The sequence below is a fragment of the Oncorhynchus clarkii genome, chromosome 26 (genome assembly GCF_045791955.1).
Source record: "Oncorhynchus clarkii lewisi isolate Uvic-CL-2024 chromosome 26, UVic_Ocla_1.0, whole genome shotgun sequence".
In the NCBI taxonomy this organism is placed as follows: domain Eukaryota; kingdom Metazoa; phylum Chordata; class Actinopteri; order Salmoniformes; family Salmonidae; genus Oncorhynchus; species Oncorhynchus clarkii.
Window position 1 is genome coordinate 23,804,552 of NC_092172.1, and position 20,000 is coordinate 23,824,551.

General features: G+C 47.3%; 1 protein-coding gene across 16 annotated transcripts in view; it reads left to right on the forward strand.

Annotated features, from left to right (window-relative positions):
• The window catches only part of LOC139384325 (transcription factor SOX-6-like), a 193,195-nt gene that overhangs the window by 118,806 nt on the left and 54,389 nt on the right, over positions 1-20,000 (forward strand). For all 16 annotated transcript variants that reach the window (XM_071129020.1, XM_071129016.1, XM_071129023.1 and 13 more), the window contains one exon: positions 243-311. In XM_071129020.1, coding sequence (XP_070985121.1) covers positions 243-311 — 69 coding nt within the window. The remainder of the gene's footprint in view (positions 1-242; positions 312-20,000) is intronic.

Consider the following 20,000-nt stretch of genomic DNA (forward strand, 5'->3'; position numbering starts at 1 on the left):
ATGCTGAAGGCCACTGTTGACTTGTCATGTCTTTAGGCAGGTGGTGATATGTTGTAATGGGGCTCAGATCACCATGACTTCTTGTTTGCAAATACTGTCCTGCAGTTACAGTGTCATGTTTTCCTTAGTGTCAGTTGCCAGTCCCCGGCCTGGCTGAGTGGTATAAGCATGCACAGTACTCTGAGATGAGAGGAACATGTTTCTGACTGTCGTGACTCTTCTTCTCTGGTGTTTATCTACAGATTGCCAGACAACAGCAGCAGCTTCTGCAGCAGCAGCACAAAATCAATATCCTCCAGCAGCAGATTCAGGTCAGTGGCTCGTTCATGTGTTCCCCTCACCCTTCCACTCTCTCACTGGCCTCTCCTTCCCCAGCCACACCCCACCACAGGCCACATGTCTAATCTCGTGGGTTTCCTCTATGGGATTCTGTCTGACAGACATTACACTGGTACTTTACTGTCTTCCTTTATCTTTCTCTCGGTCTCCTTCCTTCTTTCTCTCTCGCTTCATTCTTCTGTCACTTCTGTCTTACAGTCGTCATTCACATTACATGATAATTGGCCATCGGTAATTGGGAGGGGTAAAGACGGAGGGGAATAATTATCACATCCTAATTAACAAAGATGGAGGGAAGAGAAAGTAGCGACACCTAATGAAGCATGCTGCTGCTGGTAGAGAGAGAAGTGTCTGGATGGTGGAGGTGGAGACATGAAAGAGGCTGGTAAATGCTGCCTTGGAAATTATACCATCCCAGTTGAGCGACGTGGCAGGCCTTTAGACAGCACCGGGGCTACTGTTCACAGCATATTGTTAGTGAGGGAAAAACGTTGTTCACGTCAATGTGGTGGCTAAAGGAGATACTGTTCACAGCATATTGTTAGTGAGGGAAAACGTTGTTCACGTCAATGTGGTGGCTAAAGGAGATACTGTTCACAGCATATTGTTAGTGAGGGAAAACGTTGTTCACGTCAATGTGGTGGCTAAAGGAGATACTGTTCACAGCATATTGTTAGTGAGGGAAAACGTTCTTCACGTCAATGTGGTGGCTAAACGTGTTATTTCTTACATTAGTACCCCAGGTCATCTTAGGTTTCATTACATTCAGTCGAGAAGAACTACTGAATATAAGATCAGCGTCAACTCACCATCAGTACGACCAAGAATATGTTTTTCGCGACGCGGATCCTGTGTTCTGCCTTACAAACAGGACAACGGAGTGGATCCTATGCAGCGACCCAAAAAAACGACTCCGAAAGAGAGGGAAACGAGGCGGTCTTCTGGTCAGACTCCGGAGACGGCCACACCGTGCACCACTCCCTAGCATTCTTCTTGCCAATGTCCAGTCTCTTGACAACAAGGTTGATGAAATCCGAGCAAGGGTAGCATTCCAGAGGGACATCAGAGACTGTAACGTCCTTTGCTTCACTGAAACATGGCTCACTGGAGAGACTCTATCCGAAGCGGTGCAGCCAACGGGTTTCTCCACGCATCGCGCTGACAGAAACAAACATCTTTCTGGTAAGAAGAGGGGCGGGGCGTATGCCTCATGGCCAACGTGACATGGTGTGATGAAAGAAACATACAGGAACTCAAATCCTTCTGTTCACCTGATTTAGAATTCCTCACAATCAAATGTAGACCGCATTATCTACCAAGAGAATTCTCTTCGATTATAATCATAGCCGTATATATCCCCCCCCAAGCAGACACATCGATGGCTCTGAACAAACTTTATTTAACTCTCTGCAAACTGGAAACGATTTATCCGGAGGCTGCATTCATTGTAGCTGGGGATTTTAACAAGGCTAATCTGAAAACAAGACTCCCTAAATTTTATCAGCATATCGATTGCGCAACCAGGGGTGGAAAGACCTTGGATCATTGTTACTCTAACTTCCGCGACGCATATAAGGCCCTGCCCCGCCCCCCTTTCGGAAAAGCTGACCACGACTCCATTTTGTTGATCCCTGCCTACAGACAGAAACTAAAACAAGAGGCTCCCACGCTGAGGTCTGTCCAACGCTGGTCCGACCAAGCTGACTCCACACTCCAAGACTGCTTCCATCACGTGGACTGGGAGATGTTTCGTATTGCGTCAGATAACAACATTGACGAATACGCTAATTCGGTGTGCGAGTTCATTAGAACGTGCGTTGAAGATGTCGTTCCCATAGCAACGATTAAAACATTCCCTAACCAGAAACCGTGGATTGATGGCAGCATTCGTGTGAAACTGAAAGCGCGAACCACTGCTTTTAATCAGGGCAAGGTGTCTGGTAACATGACCGAATACAAACAGTGCAGCTATTCCCTCCGCAAGGCTATCAAACAAGCTAAGCGCCAGTACAGAGACAAAGTAGAATCTCAATTCAACGGCTCAGACACAAGAGGCATGTGGCAGGGTCTACAGTCAATCACGGACTACAGGAAGAAATCCAGCCCAGTCACGGACCAGGATGTCTTGCTCCCAGGCAGACTAAATAACTTTTTTGCCCGCTTTGAGGACAATACAGTGCCACTGACACGGCCTGCAACGAAAACATGCGGTCTCTCCTTCACTGCAGCCGAGGTGAGTAAGACATTTAAACGTGTTAACCCTCGCAAGGCTGCAGGCCCAGACGGCATCCCCAGCCGCGCCCTCAGAGCATGCGCAGACCAGCTGGCCGGTGTGTTTACGGACATATTCAATCAATCCCTATACCAGTCTGCTGTTCCCACATGCTTCAAGATGGCCACCATTGTTCCTGTTCCCAAGAAAGCTAAGGTAACTGAGCTAAACGACTACCGCCCCGTAGCACTCACATCCGTCATCATGAAGTGCTTTGAGAGACTAGTCAAGGACCATATCACCTCCACCCTACCTGACACCCTAGACCCACTCCAATTTGCTTACCGCCCAAATAGGTCCACAGACGATGCAATCTCAACCACACTGCACACTGCCCTAACCCATCTGGACAAGAGGAATACCTATGTGAGAATGCTGTTCATCGACTACAGCTCGGCATTCAACACCATAGTACCCTCCAAGCTCGTCATCAAGCTCGAGACCCTGGGTCTCGACCCCGCCCTGTGCAACTGGGTACTGGACTTCCTGACGGGCCGCCCCCAGGTGGTGAGGGTAGGCAACAACATCTCCTCCCCGCTGATCCTCAACACTGGGGCCCCACAAGGGTGCGTTCTGAGCCCTCTCCTGTACTCCCTGTTCACCCACGACTGCGTGGCCACGCACGCCTCCAACTCAATCATCAAGTTTGCGGACGACACAACAGTGGTAGGCTTGATTACCAACAACGACGAGGCGGCCTGCAGGGAGGAGGTGAGGGCCCTCGGAGTGTGGTGTCAGGAAAATAACCTCACACTCAACGTCAACAAAACTAAGGAGATGATTGTGGACTTCAGGAAACAGCAGAGGGAACACCCCCCTATCCACATCGATGGAACAGTAGTGGAGAGGGTAGCAAGTTTTAAGTTCCTCGGCATACACATCACAGACAAACTGAATTGGTCCACTCACACAGACAGCATTGTGAAGAAGGCGCAGCAGCGCCTCTTCAACCTCAGGAGGCTGAAGAAATTCGGCTTGTCACCAAAAGCACTCACAAACTTCTACAGATGCACAATCGAGAGCATCCTGGCGGGTATGGTATGGTATGGCAACTGCACCGCCCTCAACCGTAAGGCTCTCCAGAGGGTAGTGAGGTCTGCACAACGCATCACCGGGGGCAAACTACCTGCCCTCCAGGACACCTACACCACCCGATGTCACAGGAAGGCCATAAAGATCATCAAGGACATCAACCACCCGAGCCACTGCCTGTTCACCCCGCTATCATCCAGAAGGCGAGGTCAGTACAGGTGCATCAAAGCTGGGACCGAGAGACTGAAAAACAGCTACTATCTCAAGGCCATCAGACTGTTAAACAGCCACCACTAACACTGAGTGGCTGCTGCCAACACACTGACACTGACTCAACTCCAGCCACTTTAATAATGGGAATTGATGGGAAATGATGTAAATATATCACTAGCCACTTTAAACAATGCTACCTTATATAATGTTACTTACCCTACATTCATCATCATATGCATACGTATATACTGTACTCTATATCATCGACTGTATCCTTATGTAATACATGTATCACTAGCCACTTTAAACTATGCCACTTTGTTTACATACTCATCTCATTTGTACATACTGTACTCGATACCATCTACTGTATCTTGCCTATGCTGCTCTGTACCATCACTCATTCATATATCCTTATGTACATATTCTTTATCCCCTTACACTGTGCACAAGACAGTAGTTTTGGAATTGTTAGTTAGATTACTTGTTATTACTGCATTGTCGGAACTAGAAGCACAAGCATTTCGCTACACTCGCATTAACATCTGCTAACCATGTGTATGTGACAAATAAAATTTGATTTGATTTGATTTGATAAAGGAGATACTGTTCACAGCATATTGTTAGTGAGGGAAAAACGTTGTTCACGTCAATGTGGTGGCTAAAGGAGATACTGTTCACAGCATATTGTTAGTGAGGGAAAACGTTGTTCACGTCAATGTGGTGGCTAAAGGAGATACTGTTCACAGCATATTGTTAGTGAGGGAAAAACGTTGTTCACGTCAATGTGGTGGCTAAAGGAGATACTGTTCACAGCATATTGTTAGTGAGGGAAAAACGTTGTTCACGTCAATGTGGTGGCTAAAGGAGATACTGTTCACAGCATATTGTTAGTGAGGGAAAATGTTCTTCACGTCAATGTGGTGGCTAAAGGAGATACTGTTCACAGCATATTGTTAGTGAGGGAAAAACGTTGTTCACGTCAATGTGGTGGCTAAAGGAGATACTGTTCACAGCATATTGTTAGTGAGGGAAAACGTTCTTCACGTCAATGTGGTGGCTAAAGGAGATACTGTTCACAGCATATTGTTAGTGAGGGAAAACGTTGTTCACGTCAATGTGGTGGCTAAAGGAGATACTGTTCACAGCATATTGTTAGTGAGGGAAAACGTTGTTCACGTCAATGTGGTGGCTAAAGGAGATACTGTTTTTGACGGAAGAAGAAGTTTGTTTAATATAGTATTCAGTTTTAGTCCTTTAAATGTTTGTTAATGTACTTGAACAAGAGTAAAATATTTATAAAGGTGCACTTAGAATAGCTCGTTTTATGCTCAGCTCAGATTGAATATGAAGGTTTTATTGGAGTAATGTCAGTGTGTATGGTGGTGGTCATTGCCATGCGTTTTCTCTCCAAAGTGGATTGTGTTCTTTTCTCCCCTAAGTAATTATGGAAAATGGAGAAAAACATGTAAATGGGGGTGGAGGGGCGAGAGTATTCACACGAGACACAGACCAAGAAAAATGGAACGAGGGCACCATAAATAAACATGGCATATTTGCTGAAAGAAAGAAAGAAAACAGCATGAGAGGTAGCAGGAGGAGAGGAGAGGAGGGAGAGTGCCAGTGTGTGGGATGTGTATGTGGGGAGTGTTGGGTGTGTGTGTTGGTGAGGTGGTACAGTACAGTGTGGTCAGGTTAGGGACCACCCATGCTGAGTGTTGGATACAGACAGGCTGGCTACTCTGGGTAGGGGTGGTCGGTCAGTGGCTGGCTGTAGTCAAGGCCGTTGCCCCAGCCCAGACGTCTGAGGAAATCCAAGGCTTTACTGTAGTCTGGTGCCAGGAGCAGGCTTCTCCTATGACCCACCTATTACTTATCCTGCTACTACTACACACTCACTACCAACACACACTCACTACCAACACACACTCATTACCAACATACACTCATTACCAACACACACTCATTATCAACACACACTCACTACCAACACACACTCATTACCAACACACACTCATTACCAACACACACTCACTACCAACACACACTCATTACCAACACACACTCATTACCAACACACACTCATTACCAACACACACTCACTACCAACACACACTCATTACCAACACACACTCACTACCAACACACACTCATTACCAACACACACTCATTACAAACACACACTCACTACCAACACACACCCACTACCAACACACACTCACTACCAACACACACCCACTACCAACACACACCCACTACCAACACACACCCAACACACAACCACTACCAACACACACCCACTACCAACACACACTCACTACCAACACACACCCAACATACACCCACTACAAACACACACTCACTACCAACACACACTCACTACGAACACACACTCACTACCAACACACACTCACTACCAATACACACCCACTACCAACACACACCCAACACACACCCACTACCAACACACACCCAACACACACCCACTACCAACTCACACTCACTACAAACACACACTCACTACCAACACACCCTCACTACCAACACACACTCACTACCAACACACACTCATTACCAACACACACTCACTACCAACACACACTCAATACCAACACACACCCACTACCAACACACACTCATTACCAACACACACTCACTACCAACACACACTCATTGCCAACACACACTCACTGCCAACACACACTCACTACCAACACACACTCACTACCAACACACACCCACTACCAAAACACACTCATTACCAACACACACCCACTACCAACACACACTCACTACCAACACACACTCACTACCAACACACACTCATTACCAACACACACTCACTACCAACACACACTCATTACCAACACACACTCACAACCAACACACACTCACTACCAACACACACCCACTACCAACACACACTCATTACCAACACACACTCATTACCAACACACACTCACTACCAACACACACTCACTACCAACACACACTCACTACCAACACACACCCACTACCAACACACATTTAATACCAACACACACCCACTACCTACACACACTCACTACCAACACACACTCACTACCAACACACACTCACTACCAACACACACTCACTACTAGCATACACTCACTACTGACACACACTCACTACCGACACACACTCAATACCAACACACACTCACTACCAACACACACCCACTACCAACACACACTCACTACCGACACACACTCACTACCGACACACACCCACTACCAACACACACCCAACACACACCCACTACCAACACACACTCACTACCAACACACACCCAACACACACTCACTACCATCAAATACCCACTACCAACACACACTCACTACCAACACACACCCAACACACACCCACTACCAACACACACCCACTACCAACACACACCCAACACACACCCACTACCAACACACACTCACTACCAACACACACCCACTACCAACACACACCCACTACCAACACACACTCACTACCGACACACTCACTACCGACACACACCCACTACCAACACACACCCAACACACACCCACTACCAACACACACTCACTACCAACACACACTCACTACCAACACACACCAAACACACACTCACTACCAACAAACACCCACTACCAACACACACTCACTACCAACACACACTCACTACCAACACACACCAAACACACACCCACTACCAACACACACTCACTACCAACACACACCCACTACCAACACACACCCAACACACACCCACTACCAACACACACTCACTACCAACACACACTCACTACCAACACACACCCAACACACACTCACTACCATCAAATACCCACTACCAACACACACTCACTACCAACACACACCCAACACACACCCACTACCAACACACACCCACTACCAACACACACCCAACACACACCCACTACCAACACACACCCACTACCAACACACACCCAACACACACACACTACCAACACACACCCACTACCAACACACACTCACTACCAACACACACCCAACACACACCCACTACCAACACACACCCACTACCAACACACACCCAACACACACCCACTACCAACACACACTCACTACCAACACACACCCACTACCAACACACACCCACTACCAACACACACTCACTACCGACACACTCACTACCGACACACACCCACTACCAACACACACCCAACACACACCCACTACCAACACACACTCACTACCAACACACACTCACTACCAACACACACCAAACACACACTCACTACCAACAAACACCCACTACCAACACACACTCATTACCAACACACACCCAACACACACTCACTACCAACAAACACCCACTACCAACACACACTCACTACTAACACACACCCAACACACACCCACTACCAACACACACACTACCAACACACACCCAACATACCCACTACCAACACACACTCACTACCAACACACACCCACTACCAACATACACCCACTACCAACACACACCCACTACCAACACACACCCACTACCAACGCACACTCACTACCAACACACACCTACTACCAACACACACTCACTACCAACACACACTCACTACCAACACACACCCTCTCTCTCTCTCTCTCTCTCTCTCTCTCAGTCTCTGTCTCTCTCTCTCTCTCTCTCTGTCTCTCAGTCTCTGACTCTCTCTCTGTCTCTCAGTCTCTGACTCTCTCTCTCTCTCTCTCTCTTTGTCTATTTCTCTCTCTCTCTGTCTCTGTTCTCTGTTCCGAGGAGGATCATTAAAACATAATTCTCCTCTCAATTCACCATCACAAATGGCTTCATTATCAGTTCCATACTTTGATGTAAACATGTTTTTCCTTGCTGAAAATCTGTACTTTGTAAAGGTCCCAGTTGAATGGTGGAGGGGGCTACAGAGCCCCTCTTCACCCCCTTCCCTCTCCACTCCTCCAGGGTTCTCCCCAGTCCACAGTCCCTGTGATGTGTGGAGGCAAAGCAGCAAAGCAAACCCCTTGGATTTACACGGCATTAAGCACAAAAGCAGGATTTAGTGCTGGGCCATGAAAATCCCCCTTTCAAGTGCACTTCCCAAGAGAAAGGCCCTACTGTCAATGTCTGCTTCTGCTGGAGAGACCAGAGAGCTGTGGTGCTGCTGTCACTGTCCAGTGTGTTTGTGAGAAATGACTCCCCATCACTCCACCAAAGAGGATCTCACTCTGCTCTCTAGCACAGTACCCTCACTAGCATACCCTCTAGAATAGAGCACCCTGGGACCAAGTCCCCTTAATAAAGAGTCTTTACTCCTGGACTCACTCACACAGCACCACAACACATCATACTTTGACAGGTCCACACTCCACTCTTTCATGCTGTGGCTAAAGACTAATGTGCTACCTGGAAATTCCCCTTGATGAGCAGTTCAGTGACGAGGGTGTTATATCTCTTCCACCACACTTGGAGAGGTACTGAAAGTGTATGGCTCTATTTCAAACAGATAGAGAGGCCCCTAGATGTAAAGATCTATGTCTCCAGCCAAGGCAGCCTTCCCCAGACTCTGTCCCTGTGATCTGTCCTGATGAAACACCACTATATCTACAATTAAACAAAAGAGACACATATTTACACCATCTGCTGCACTCCCCTCAGTCTATCTGCTTGTTTACAACCCTCACCAGGCCCTTATCAAGCATAGATTACTCTCACAACAACTTCAAATCAGTTTGATCATGTTAGACATTTTGTTTATCCTACCGCAAGTCCTTTAATGCTTACTTCATTACATTTTCTCCCCTCGTGACCCAGTTTTACTCTGTCCTCTGTGGGGCTGGTCTGGCTGCTCGTAAAGATGGCCAACCAAAGGGATGAGGGGAGGGATGAGGCAGGCCGGGGCGAGGTAGCGAGGCACCTCGGCGGCACTCTGTTTTCGTTAGTCCTGCTCTTAAAAATGCCCCCGTCCTCTTAATATACAACAGCTTTCAGTGAATTAGTACTCTAAACAAGCTTCCAGTCTGCATGTTGCAGACTTTTAGCAGTGGTAAAACAGCACTGGGGGATTGGGTTACCCTGCTGTTAGTATGGAGAACAGTGGACTTTACTACAGATCCTCCTCCTCACCATCAAAGTGCTTGTAGTTTAGCTCCAGGGGGAAAGCGCTTCAGATTCTGGTGCTGTATTGATGATGTAACTGATCACATCAGTGGGGATTGTAAACCGGACCGGAGGAGTACAAATAAAACCTTCAGGACCGTAACTGGACACTCTCCCTGGCATGCCATGCACTTTCAGAGGTTTTCTTTGAGGGAGGGAGGGAGGGAGGGAGGGAGGGGGAGAGAGAGAGGGGAGGGAGAGAGGGGAGGGCGGGGATAGAGAGAGGGGAGAGAGGGAGGGAGGGAGGGGATAGACAGAGGGGAGAGAGGGAGGGGGGAGGGAGGGAGGGAGGGGATAGAGAGAGGGGAGAGAGGGAGGGAGGGGATAGAGAGAGAGTGGATGTAGGGAGGGGAGAGAGAGAGGATAGAGAGAGGGGAGGGAGGGAGGGAGGGAGGGAGGGAGGGAGGGAGGGAGGGAGTTGGAGAGAGAGAGAGAGAGAGAGAGAGCGAGCGAGAGGGGGGGGATGGAGGTAGGGAGAGATGCAAGGACGGAGGGAGTTAGGGAGGGGTGTGCAGAAACAGGCAGAGCGGTCTTAAACAAGGCACGGAGGGAGGGAGGGAGGGAGGGAGGGGAGAGAGGGAGGGAGAGATGGAGAGAGGAAGGGGAGAGAGGGGGAGAGGGGAGGGAGGGAGAGAGAGAGAGGGGGGGAAGGATGGACGGAGGGAGGGAGGGAGGGAGGGAGGGAGGGAGGGAGGGAGGGAGGGAGGGAGGGAGGGAGGGAAGGAAGGAAGGAAGGAAGGAAGGAAGGAAGGAAGGAGAGGGAGGGAGGGAGGGAGGGAGGGGGAGAGAGAGAGAGAGCGAGAGCGAGAGGGGGCAGGGATGGAGGTAGGGAGAGATGCAAGGACGGAGGGAGTTAGGGAGGGGTGTGCAGAAACAGGCAGAGCAGTCTGGAACAAGGCACGGAGGGAGGGAGGAAGGGAGGGAGGGAGGGAGGGAGGGGAGAGAGGGAGGGAGAGATGGAGAGAGGAAGGGGAGAGAGGGGGGAGAGGGGAGGGAGGGAGAGAGAGAGAGGAGGGGGGAGGGGGGGAGGGAGGGAGGGAGGGAGGAAAGGACGGAGGGAGGGTGGGAGGAAAGGACAGTGGGAGGGAGGGAGGGAGGGAGGGAGGGAGGGAGGGAGGGAGGGAGGGAGGGAGGGAGGGAGGGAGGGAGGGATGTAAGGACTGAGGGAGTTAGGGAGGGGTGTGCAGAAACAGGCAGAGCGGTCTGGAACAAGGCATGGTCCAATTTAATCAAGTCTCCTTTTGAATGGCCTTCTCTCTCTTTTCATCTAGTTCTATTTAGAGGAGGGAGAGAGATTGAGTCTTTGTCCTTCGGGATTACAATGTCACTTGTTTTAAGATAGCAGATGTTTTGATTACGGTGTTAGGGGCTTATCAGAAGTTTAAAGCTCAAGGCTCTGTGTTTTTTTTTTACTTGTTTTTCTTTCCTCTAGTCGTCCCTTGTTGTTGTTAAACCAATTCCGCTCAGGGAGAAGATTACTGTTATGTGAATCAAGTATTAAACTCGCTAAACACAATTAGGTATCAACTAGAGGCTTGTGACAATTAAAAGCAAAATGTTGAAGTAAATCTGATCCGTAACAGAGCATATGTTTCTTACGTAACAGAGTCATCAAAGCTGTGTGAATGCGACCATGGAAAGCCAGTGAGTTAAGAAGACAGAAAGGCAGAAATAGACACTAAGCAGAGCTCTGTTCTGCCTGTTTGTTTAGCCTCTGCATCAATCAGCCACATCGACCGGCACTCGATTGGACTGTTAGGGGCTGTCTCCTTGACAGTTACACCCACTTTTTATTCCTCCCCAATAGCAACAAATCCGGTTTTATTTTAACGTCAGAGCCCAAGCTGTCTTTCATATGGCTTTCTGTAATTATATAGGAGTGAATGGCAGCACAGCCATATGTTAGCAGCATGGGTAGCAGTCTATGAAATGACTTAATAAAATGGTGGTGACTGCTGTTGTTGGCCAAACACATGTTTCTGTGAAGAGGATATTTTTATATAGAGATAATCGCCATGGATTGGAGGAATTTTTATTCGTTTCTCTAATGGCTGTATTTGATCCAACCCAGTGGCAACTCCAGACTCAGAAGACCTCTTGGTCAGTCTATTGGGGGTGGTAATTGTTTGAAGGTCTGCTCCAACTAACTGGGAGGTTGTGATGACAGGTGGGGGTCAGAGAGGTTTGGGGGGAGGGGGGCTGCCTTGCCGTGCTATGATGGAGTGCAGCTTTCTGGCTATAGTAACAGGCCCCATCCCCACAAAGCCCCCAATCCTCCAGCCCCTCTGCCCTCAGAGCTCTCACACAGATATAGGCCAGGTGGAAATTCCTGCTCTCTCACGAGGCTTCTGAGCTGCCGTGTATCTCCTGTGCATGGGGATGGCAGCAGTCCATGCATTCCTGAAAGATGGGGCTGGTACGGTGTGAGTCGAAGTGACACACACACACACGCAAGATAATAAATATTCCCTGAAAGGCTGAAATGTATCTTCACACGGTGCAGGTTAAGGAATGGAGCTCCCCAGATGAAATGGGGGATGCTTTTAATCAGAAAAACCTTGTTAGGTCAATTACAATGTGTCTGTCTGTCCTCACATTCACAATAACACAATAACAATCCATACTTTATTACCTATGTTTATAATTGTAACTCTGAGCTGGCACCGTATGTTTAGCAGTGATATAAAGATCCCACTGATATGGGTTTTCTATGGAGACCATTGTTGGTTCACTCTTTTAATCCAGGTCTGGTTCTACTTATCTAGCTCAGAGCTCCTTTCCCTCTTCCTGCTCCTGTGAAGGACCTCCACGTGACTTCCGCTGTCAACCCTTACTCCTCCACCTCCCAACCCCCTCTCTCCCAACCTCCTCTCCCCCAATCTCCCAACCTCCTCTCCCCCAATCTCCCAACCCCCTCTCCCCTAATCTCCCAACCTCCTCTCCCCCAATCTCCCAACCCCCTCTCCCCAATCTCCCAACCCCCTCTCCCCCAAATCCCCCAATCACATCTCCCTCAATCTCCAAACCCCCTCTCCACCAAGCCCTCCAGCCTGCACAAGGTGGCTACATACACACCCCTCCCAGGACTTATACCGTCCACTGATCCACTCATTTTGAGTCCATCTACACTTTATTCATCTCTATTTGTCTCTCTGGCTGGGAATGATGCCTATTGTAGATTGACTTTATATAGAGAATTATTGTTCTTATATCTGTGTTCTATTTGGAGCTATTTTGGACTTTAGGTTATTGAAATATTACATTTATTTATGTTACTACAAAAATATACAAGGTTAAAAAAAACTATAATTTAATACAAACATAATTATTTCCTCCCCATAATATTTTGCCCCCCATAGCATCTACCAAGAGCACAGAGTGTGCTGGTACTTGTTGTTTGGCTTTAAAGAAGTTCCATTGCCTTAGTTAAAAGAGAAAAGACCAGTGCCTTGTTGTCAGCCCTCACTTCAAAGTGGAAAAGGTTTCCTCACATGTGGTTTTAAATGGTGTGGAGGAACAGCAGGGGACTTCTAAGGGTTAAATGATAATAGCTGCAGACAGTTCCCAGATTAAAGATACTATTTAATTACACAAGGGCTAGCTAACCACCTCCACATCCCAGCCTGCCAGGCAGACACACTCCTATAAAGCACAGCAACACCACAACACAACAACTCACACATACTGCAGAACTTGTGTACATGTGTGTGGGTGACTTTATGTGTTATATGTCCGTGCTTGTATTTGTGTGTGTATGTGTGTGTGTATCAGTGTGTTATAGGTGAGTGTTAACATAGAGAAGGTGTAGAGAGAGCCTGAGGAGAAGCTCTACTTTCAGGGGCCTGACTGGCTGGCTGGCTGGCTGGCTGGCTGGCAGACAGACAGACAGACAGACAGACAGACAGACAGACATATGGCCCTGCTCAAGAGCTAGTGAGGGCCTGATTCCTCTCATATGTGCAGCACAGTATCCCCAGGGCCGTGGAGCCGGCCTCCCTCCCTCCCTCCCTCCCTTTGCTGTGGTCATTTAACAGCAGTAGAGCTTGAAGAAGCATGACAGGCCCAGGGGTCCAGGGCCCAGGGGTCCAGAGCCCAAGGGTCCAGGGGCTAGCCAGGCCAGGGCCCCAATAGAGGGTTAATCAGTAGCAGCTTCCTTTCTCACTTGATATATATTTTGGGGGTATGACTAGGGAACTTTTAATAAATTCCCTGGTTGAAACAAAAGCTTCCTTTACACAATCAAACCATTGTTGACAGTGTATGCGTTTAAAGGCTAAAATTGGCATACAGTTGAAGTTACACACGTGTGTCTGTCTCAAGGTAGAATTAATTCCATTACATGCATTGAGCTGTAATTTAATCATTTTTTTCTTCTTCACCATTATCGTTGATGAACAGACTAAGCCACAAATTCCTGAATACATCATTTGCTTTTATTAACCTACCAGTCTTTCATGGTCTCTCTGAGTCTGTTTTTGAAATCCCACATAAACACATTAGAAAGAATAGCAGCCTGTTTAGAGATTTTCAGGATGCAGCTCCATGTCCCAGTGTTGCAAAGCGCTGATAGAATTCACAGGGGAAGCTCTATAAAAGCGGGTCCTGTCTGCCCAGCCAATAGGGACCTCCTAATTAAACACAGAGTCCTTTGTGTCACACACACATTGGTTTTTGAATGAAGGCAACAATCCCTCTCCCCTCTATATGGGCACTGTCTGTCTGTCTGTCTGTCTGTCTGTCTGTCTGTCTGTCTGTCTGTCTGTCTGTCTGTCTGTAAGGTGCTACTGAAGCTATGCTAGTCAGTGTGCAGGTGTGCTGCTCCAAGTCTACTGCAGCAGTGTGCTGTGTGGCTCTCCTGTTTGTGTGTCTCTGAGTCACACTTGTTCCTTGAACATGACTCGTAGCATTCTAACCTATAGTGGAACATACAGGAGATTATCAGGGCAAATGCAAGAGTAGCATTCTAACCTATAGTGGAACATACAGGAGATTATCAGGGCAAATGCAAGAGTGGGAGTCATTAACTACAGTTTGTAGATATGCACCCCCAGCCTAAGTGGTCCATTTCTGCCCGTTGCCATAGTCTTTAAATGTCACTCTGGCTCCTGCTCAGCTTTCATTATTTACAGTCATTGTAATAGGGTACCTTGCCCGTCACACCCTATCTAAAGATCATGTGACACAAGCCAATACAGTAATTCACCCAATTTACTGCCTAAATGTATTTTTTATTAACTAGGCAAGTCAGTTAAGAACAAATTCTTATTTACAATGACGACCTACCCCGGCCAAACCCTCCCCTAACCCGGACGATGCTGGGCCAATGGTGCGTCGCCCTATGGGACTCCCGATCACGGCCGTGATTCAGCCCGAGATCAAACCAGGGTCTGTAATGACACCTCTTGCACTGAGTGGCAGTGCCTTAGACCGTTGCGCCACTCAGGAGCCTGTACGGTACTGTAGTCTACACACAATATGCTTTGCCCTTGTAATCCAATGAACGGTAATTGCACCCAACATTTTATTTGGTTAACATTTTAGTGAGAACAAAGCACACTGCTACCATATAATGGGGAATCATTTCAAATGAACTTTAGATAAACACAAGGGAGGCTGCTAATTGAACAACGATAATGGCTCCTAATTTATGCCTCTCAGATGTTTCTGTTGTTTTCCAGGGCGCAAATGATCTTCTAAGAGATTCTTGTTAATGCATTGGCAAAACGCACCAAAATAGACATTGTTAAAGGGAATGTGTAAGTTCCCCAATTAGCCCAGCCAGACCAACTGCTAGCATTATAGCAAGAGAATAATAGAGCAGGGAGTGATAGGGTGTTTCAAGACGGTGTTAGCTAGGCTGGCAGTAGTGGGATTATTCGGGGGCCCTAACGGCCTCATCATATCAGCTTGGCTTGAGCCCAGGGAGGGAGATAGCTCTATAGATCCAGCCCTACATAACATGCTCGCCCACCAGTTAAAGGAGACTGTTAGCTGATGAAGATGTGCACATGCAAGACCAGAGATAAAAGAAAGCGTTGACCCAACTCATTAGCCCCTGTGATTTAATATATTGACACTTGAATGCAAATAATTCCATTTAGTGGCCTGTGTTGGGCGGGGGGAGGGATCAATTTAATTAGTTATGAAATGTGACTTCTTGTCAGGAAGCAGAAGAAACGCTGACGTTAAATAAAGTTGTGTGCAATTTGAACAGTAAAGCTATCGCGCCCCTGTTAAAACTTAATGATGCACAAAAAGGGCTTAATAGATACAACCTCAGCAATGGCTGTGATGGTTTGGAAATTAAGCTAAGTGGACGAGCAGCAAGACTAGTAATGTCGCTGGCCTGTTAAAACAAATTCAGACGTTATGAACACAAACAGTGCAGGCTATCTGGGACGATTCGGTCTGTAGGTTTTGTCGACGTACATCTGCTTTGCCACTGAAAGACTCTTCCGGCTTCCTTTTCTTTGTTAAGTCATGGTTAAGGTACACACAGAGAGTGGGGATATTGAATGGACTTATTATTGCATTAGGCACCATTTCCTCTGACACTGGGCCCTAGCTTGTGAATGGCAAACTGGAGAGAGTGTAAACGTTGAAAGATACACATCCCCAGTACTTACACGATGTGATGGGTTCACAGAGGCTGCCTGCCTGGCACACAATGGCACATTTGTGTGGGGAACATATGCTAGGAACGCACATGTCTTTGTTGGTGATGTAAGCATGTACATAAACACGCCTCCATTATTAATGTTAATGACACAACATCTCCTAGCGGTCTTGTAATTATCAGCAGGGCAGCGCAGCGTCTTTGTGTTCCCACACCTCGCCTGTTTAGGCTGCGTTAATGAACTGCCTGCATCTTGACAAGGCCTGTCACATGAACAGTTGTAATGTGTAAAGTCACACCTGAGTGTCTGCCTTAAATTAGTCACCTGAGGGGATTCCAAACCAGCGCTGGGATTTAGTCATTTATGCCAGGACCCTGCAGCCTCTCATAGTAGCTCAATGCTAGTGATAACAGTACTCAACACAAGACAGCAGATCACTGGAGCTGTAGTGCATCTCACCCAGCATTAGGGAACCTAGTGAGCTCTGTGATAAGACACTACTGTTAAATAAACTTCATAACCCTAACAGGAGAAGCTCATTATTGATAGTGAAACGAGGCCAACCGTAGCTATGATACATAAAGCCATACTCTATGACCTCTGAATATCATTATAAAGCACCTGTTTACAACTCTATTGCTCCCCATAATCCTTTCCTGAATGAAGGTGGCCAGTCGCCTTATACTTGGCACTCATTGGACCCCATGCTCCAAAGGAAAATATCAGTTGACGGAGAACACATCCTCCAGTGTGAAGTTGACTTAGTTTCCTCTCCCTCTCTGCTCGGCCAGTGTTTTCCCTGCTAATGTTGAGCAAACTGTTTTGTCTTTGCGTTGGCTCTGCGCAGCCCTCGGCCTCCACAGTGGGCACACTCACAGGGAGAGGGCTGCATTAATAGGATCTAGTGTGTGCGGCCAGCCGGCAGGGAGAAAGGGGGCCCGTGTTTTCTTAGGGCCGGGGTGGCAAAGCAAAGCATTCAGCCCATGGCAGCAAAAAAAGACCCTTTTTGTTTTTGGGCGGAGGAGAGTCCAAGCATTCCCTATGGAACACAATGAATGGCCCGTTCTGTCCTGCACCGTTATTCAGACACAGAATTGTTTTGTTTTTTAGGTATTTTTTTCTCTAGAATTATTCTTCCCCGTCACTTGGTGTGCACATGACATTTGAGCGTGTTTTAAAGTCTCGGCACACTCATGTGCCTGTAATAAAGTGGTCCCTCGTAACAATCGTGCTTTCTGCCGGACAACAGAGCCCACTCTGTTGTTTTCCCAAGCCCCAGCAGCTGGGAGGCAATTGTGAAGACAGAGGCTCAGTCTATGTGCAGAGTGGAGCGGAGGGAGCAGAGGAGAGGACAGGAAGAAGGGGAAGTCCTCCCCTGCTCCTCCAGCCCCCTCCTGACCAGCCTCCAGCCCAGAGGCCAGCCAGCCGCCGTGTGGACAATGCCATTATTAGATTAGGGGTGGTCCAACGCCAGCCAGCCAGCTCTCTGTCCCACCACCAGACACACTGCAGTCTCTTATTAACTCACTCCAGACTCCCGCTCAGTCTCCCACCCAATCTCCTCAATGGTGAGGTTGTTAGAATTGTTTTGTGTTCTTTTATATTCACAGAAACAGTAGATGTTTAAAATAAAATATAAATCATATGTTGGTTTTAAATAAACCGAATTATATGAGAAAATATCAGAAAAATGACTGTACATCAGAAGTATATTTTTATAAGGGATGATTTACACATGGAAGTATCAGAAGAGAAATAATTCAGTATAAAATGCTATGTGGAGAGCATGTGTTTTCCTGCCCCTCAGAGATTGGCCTTTTTCCTAACAGTATGTTGAGGGATTGGAGGATTTCACAGGCATATGCCAATAGTTTTTCACATTTTCTCCTACACTTCATACCCTTCTATTCCTCACATCCCCCCAGCCTGTTCACCATGGTTATGGTGGGCTCTCTGACTAGGTCGTGTCCAACCTCTTTTACAACTCCACCCGCCCCCCTGCAGTGAGGGTCAGAGGCATTCTGCTTATTCCCAATCCCATAGAGGTGGGATGGATACGCAGGATAATGATGCCAGGCCCAGACTCACTTGTGGGTTTGTTTATGTCTGTTTGCATCTTTCCTGTCATTATCCATGCTGTTTGAGGGAGTCCCCATGGATTTGAGCAGTTTACTGCAAACCTTTTGAATTTCATGACCAGACCATGCCAGAATAGGATTTTTTCACTTCTATTTCATTGTGTGCCTAACAAAAAACATCCACACAGATCTCATGTTTTCTGGAAATCTAACTTTGTAGGGGTGGTAGTAATGTAAGAATGTGGTTCTGGAATAGTAGGACATTTATTTGGGAGAGGGGATAGTGTGGGTGTGTACGTGTGTGTGTGTGTGTGTGTGTGTGTGTGTGTGTGTGTGTGTGTGTGTGTCTGTGTGTCCTCGCCTCTGTGTGCGAGAGAGAGAGTATCATGAAAGCAGCTTTTGTACCCTACATAACATTTCAACTCCAAGGCTTATCTTGGATATTTTACATTCAATACAAATCAAATTACTTTAAATATTTACAAACTTAAATTACATTGAAGGTATTTGAGACTCAAGAATTTGCATTAAGTACACACTTTCTGTTGAATCTACATTGATCACATCTATTCTCAGGGGAGTAGCTTAATTCTTCTGCTTTGTACTCTTAACATGTTCATGCTTTAACCAATTTACTGAACATCAGTAATCAGTAGTATGTTTCATCATATTCTATTCTTATCTTCAGCATCATGATTGGAAAGTCTCATAGGACTTGTTCTATCATAACCTAAACATCACACTTCTGAATGTCCTATAATTGTTTAGGTATAACCTTCAGTGTGCTGACATACTGTATGGTTTCCAGTGTGGCAGTGTGGCATACAGTACAGGAGAGTACAGTAGCCTCTAGTCAGTGCAGAGTTCTTGAGCCAGCCTGGAACCAGGGGCAGTCAGGGGGAGGGAGGGGGCTGGGCTGGAGGGTGCTGTCTGCCCTGCTTTTTAACAGCAGCAGACTTAATATAGACATATTGGAATGGCTCCATTCCAAGAGAGCTTGTTTTACTGTGTAAGGAATTAGTGGAACAAGAAGTCATCTATTGGTTATTCCCCAGACGGCCCGACCTCACCCCAGTGTCGGATTCCTTTGCACCTTATCCTGCTCTCTGCTGCAGATAGACTGGAGGGAGAGTGGATACTACGCCCCTCCCCTACCCTCCAGACAGTCCCTGTTGTCAAAGAGCATGGACACTACGCCCCTCCCTTACCCTCCAGACAGTCCCTGTTGTCAAAGAGCAGTGGACACTACGCCCCTCCCCTACCCTCCAGACAGTCCCTGTTGTCAAAGAGCAGTGGACACT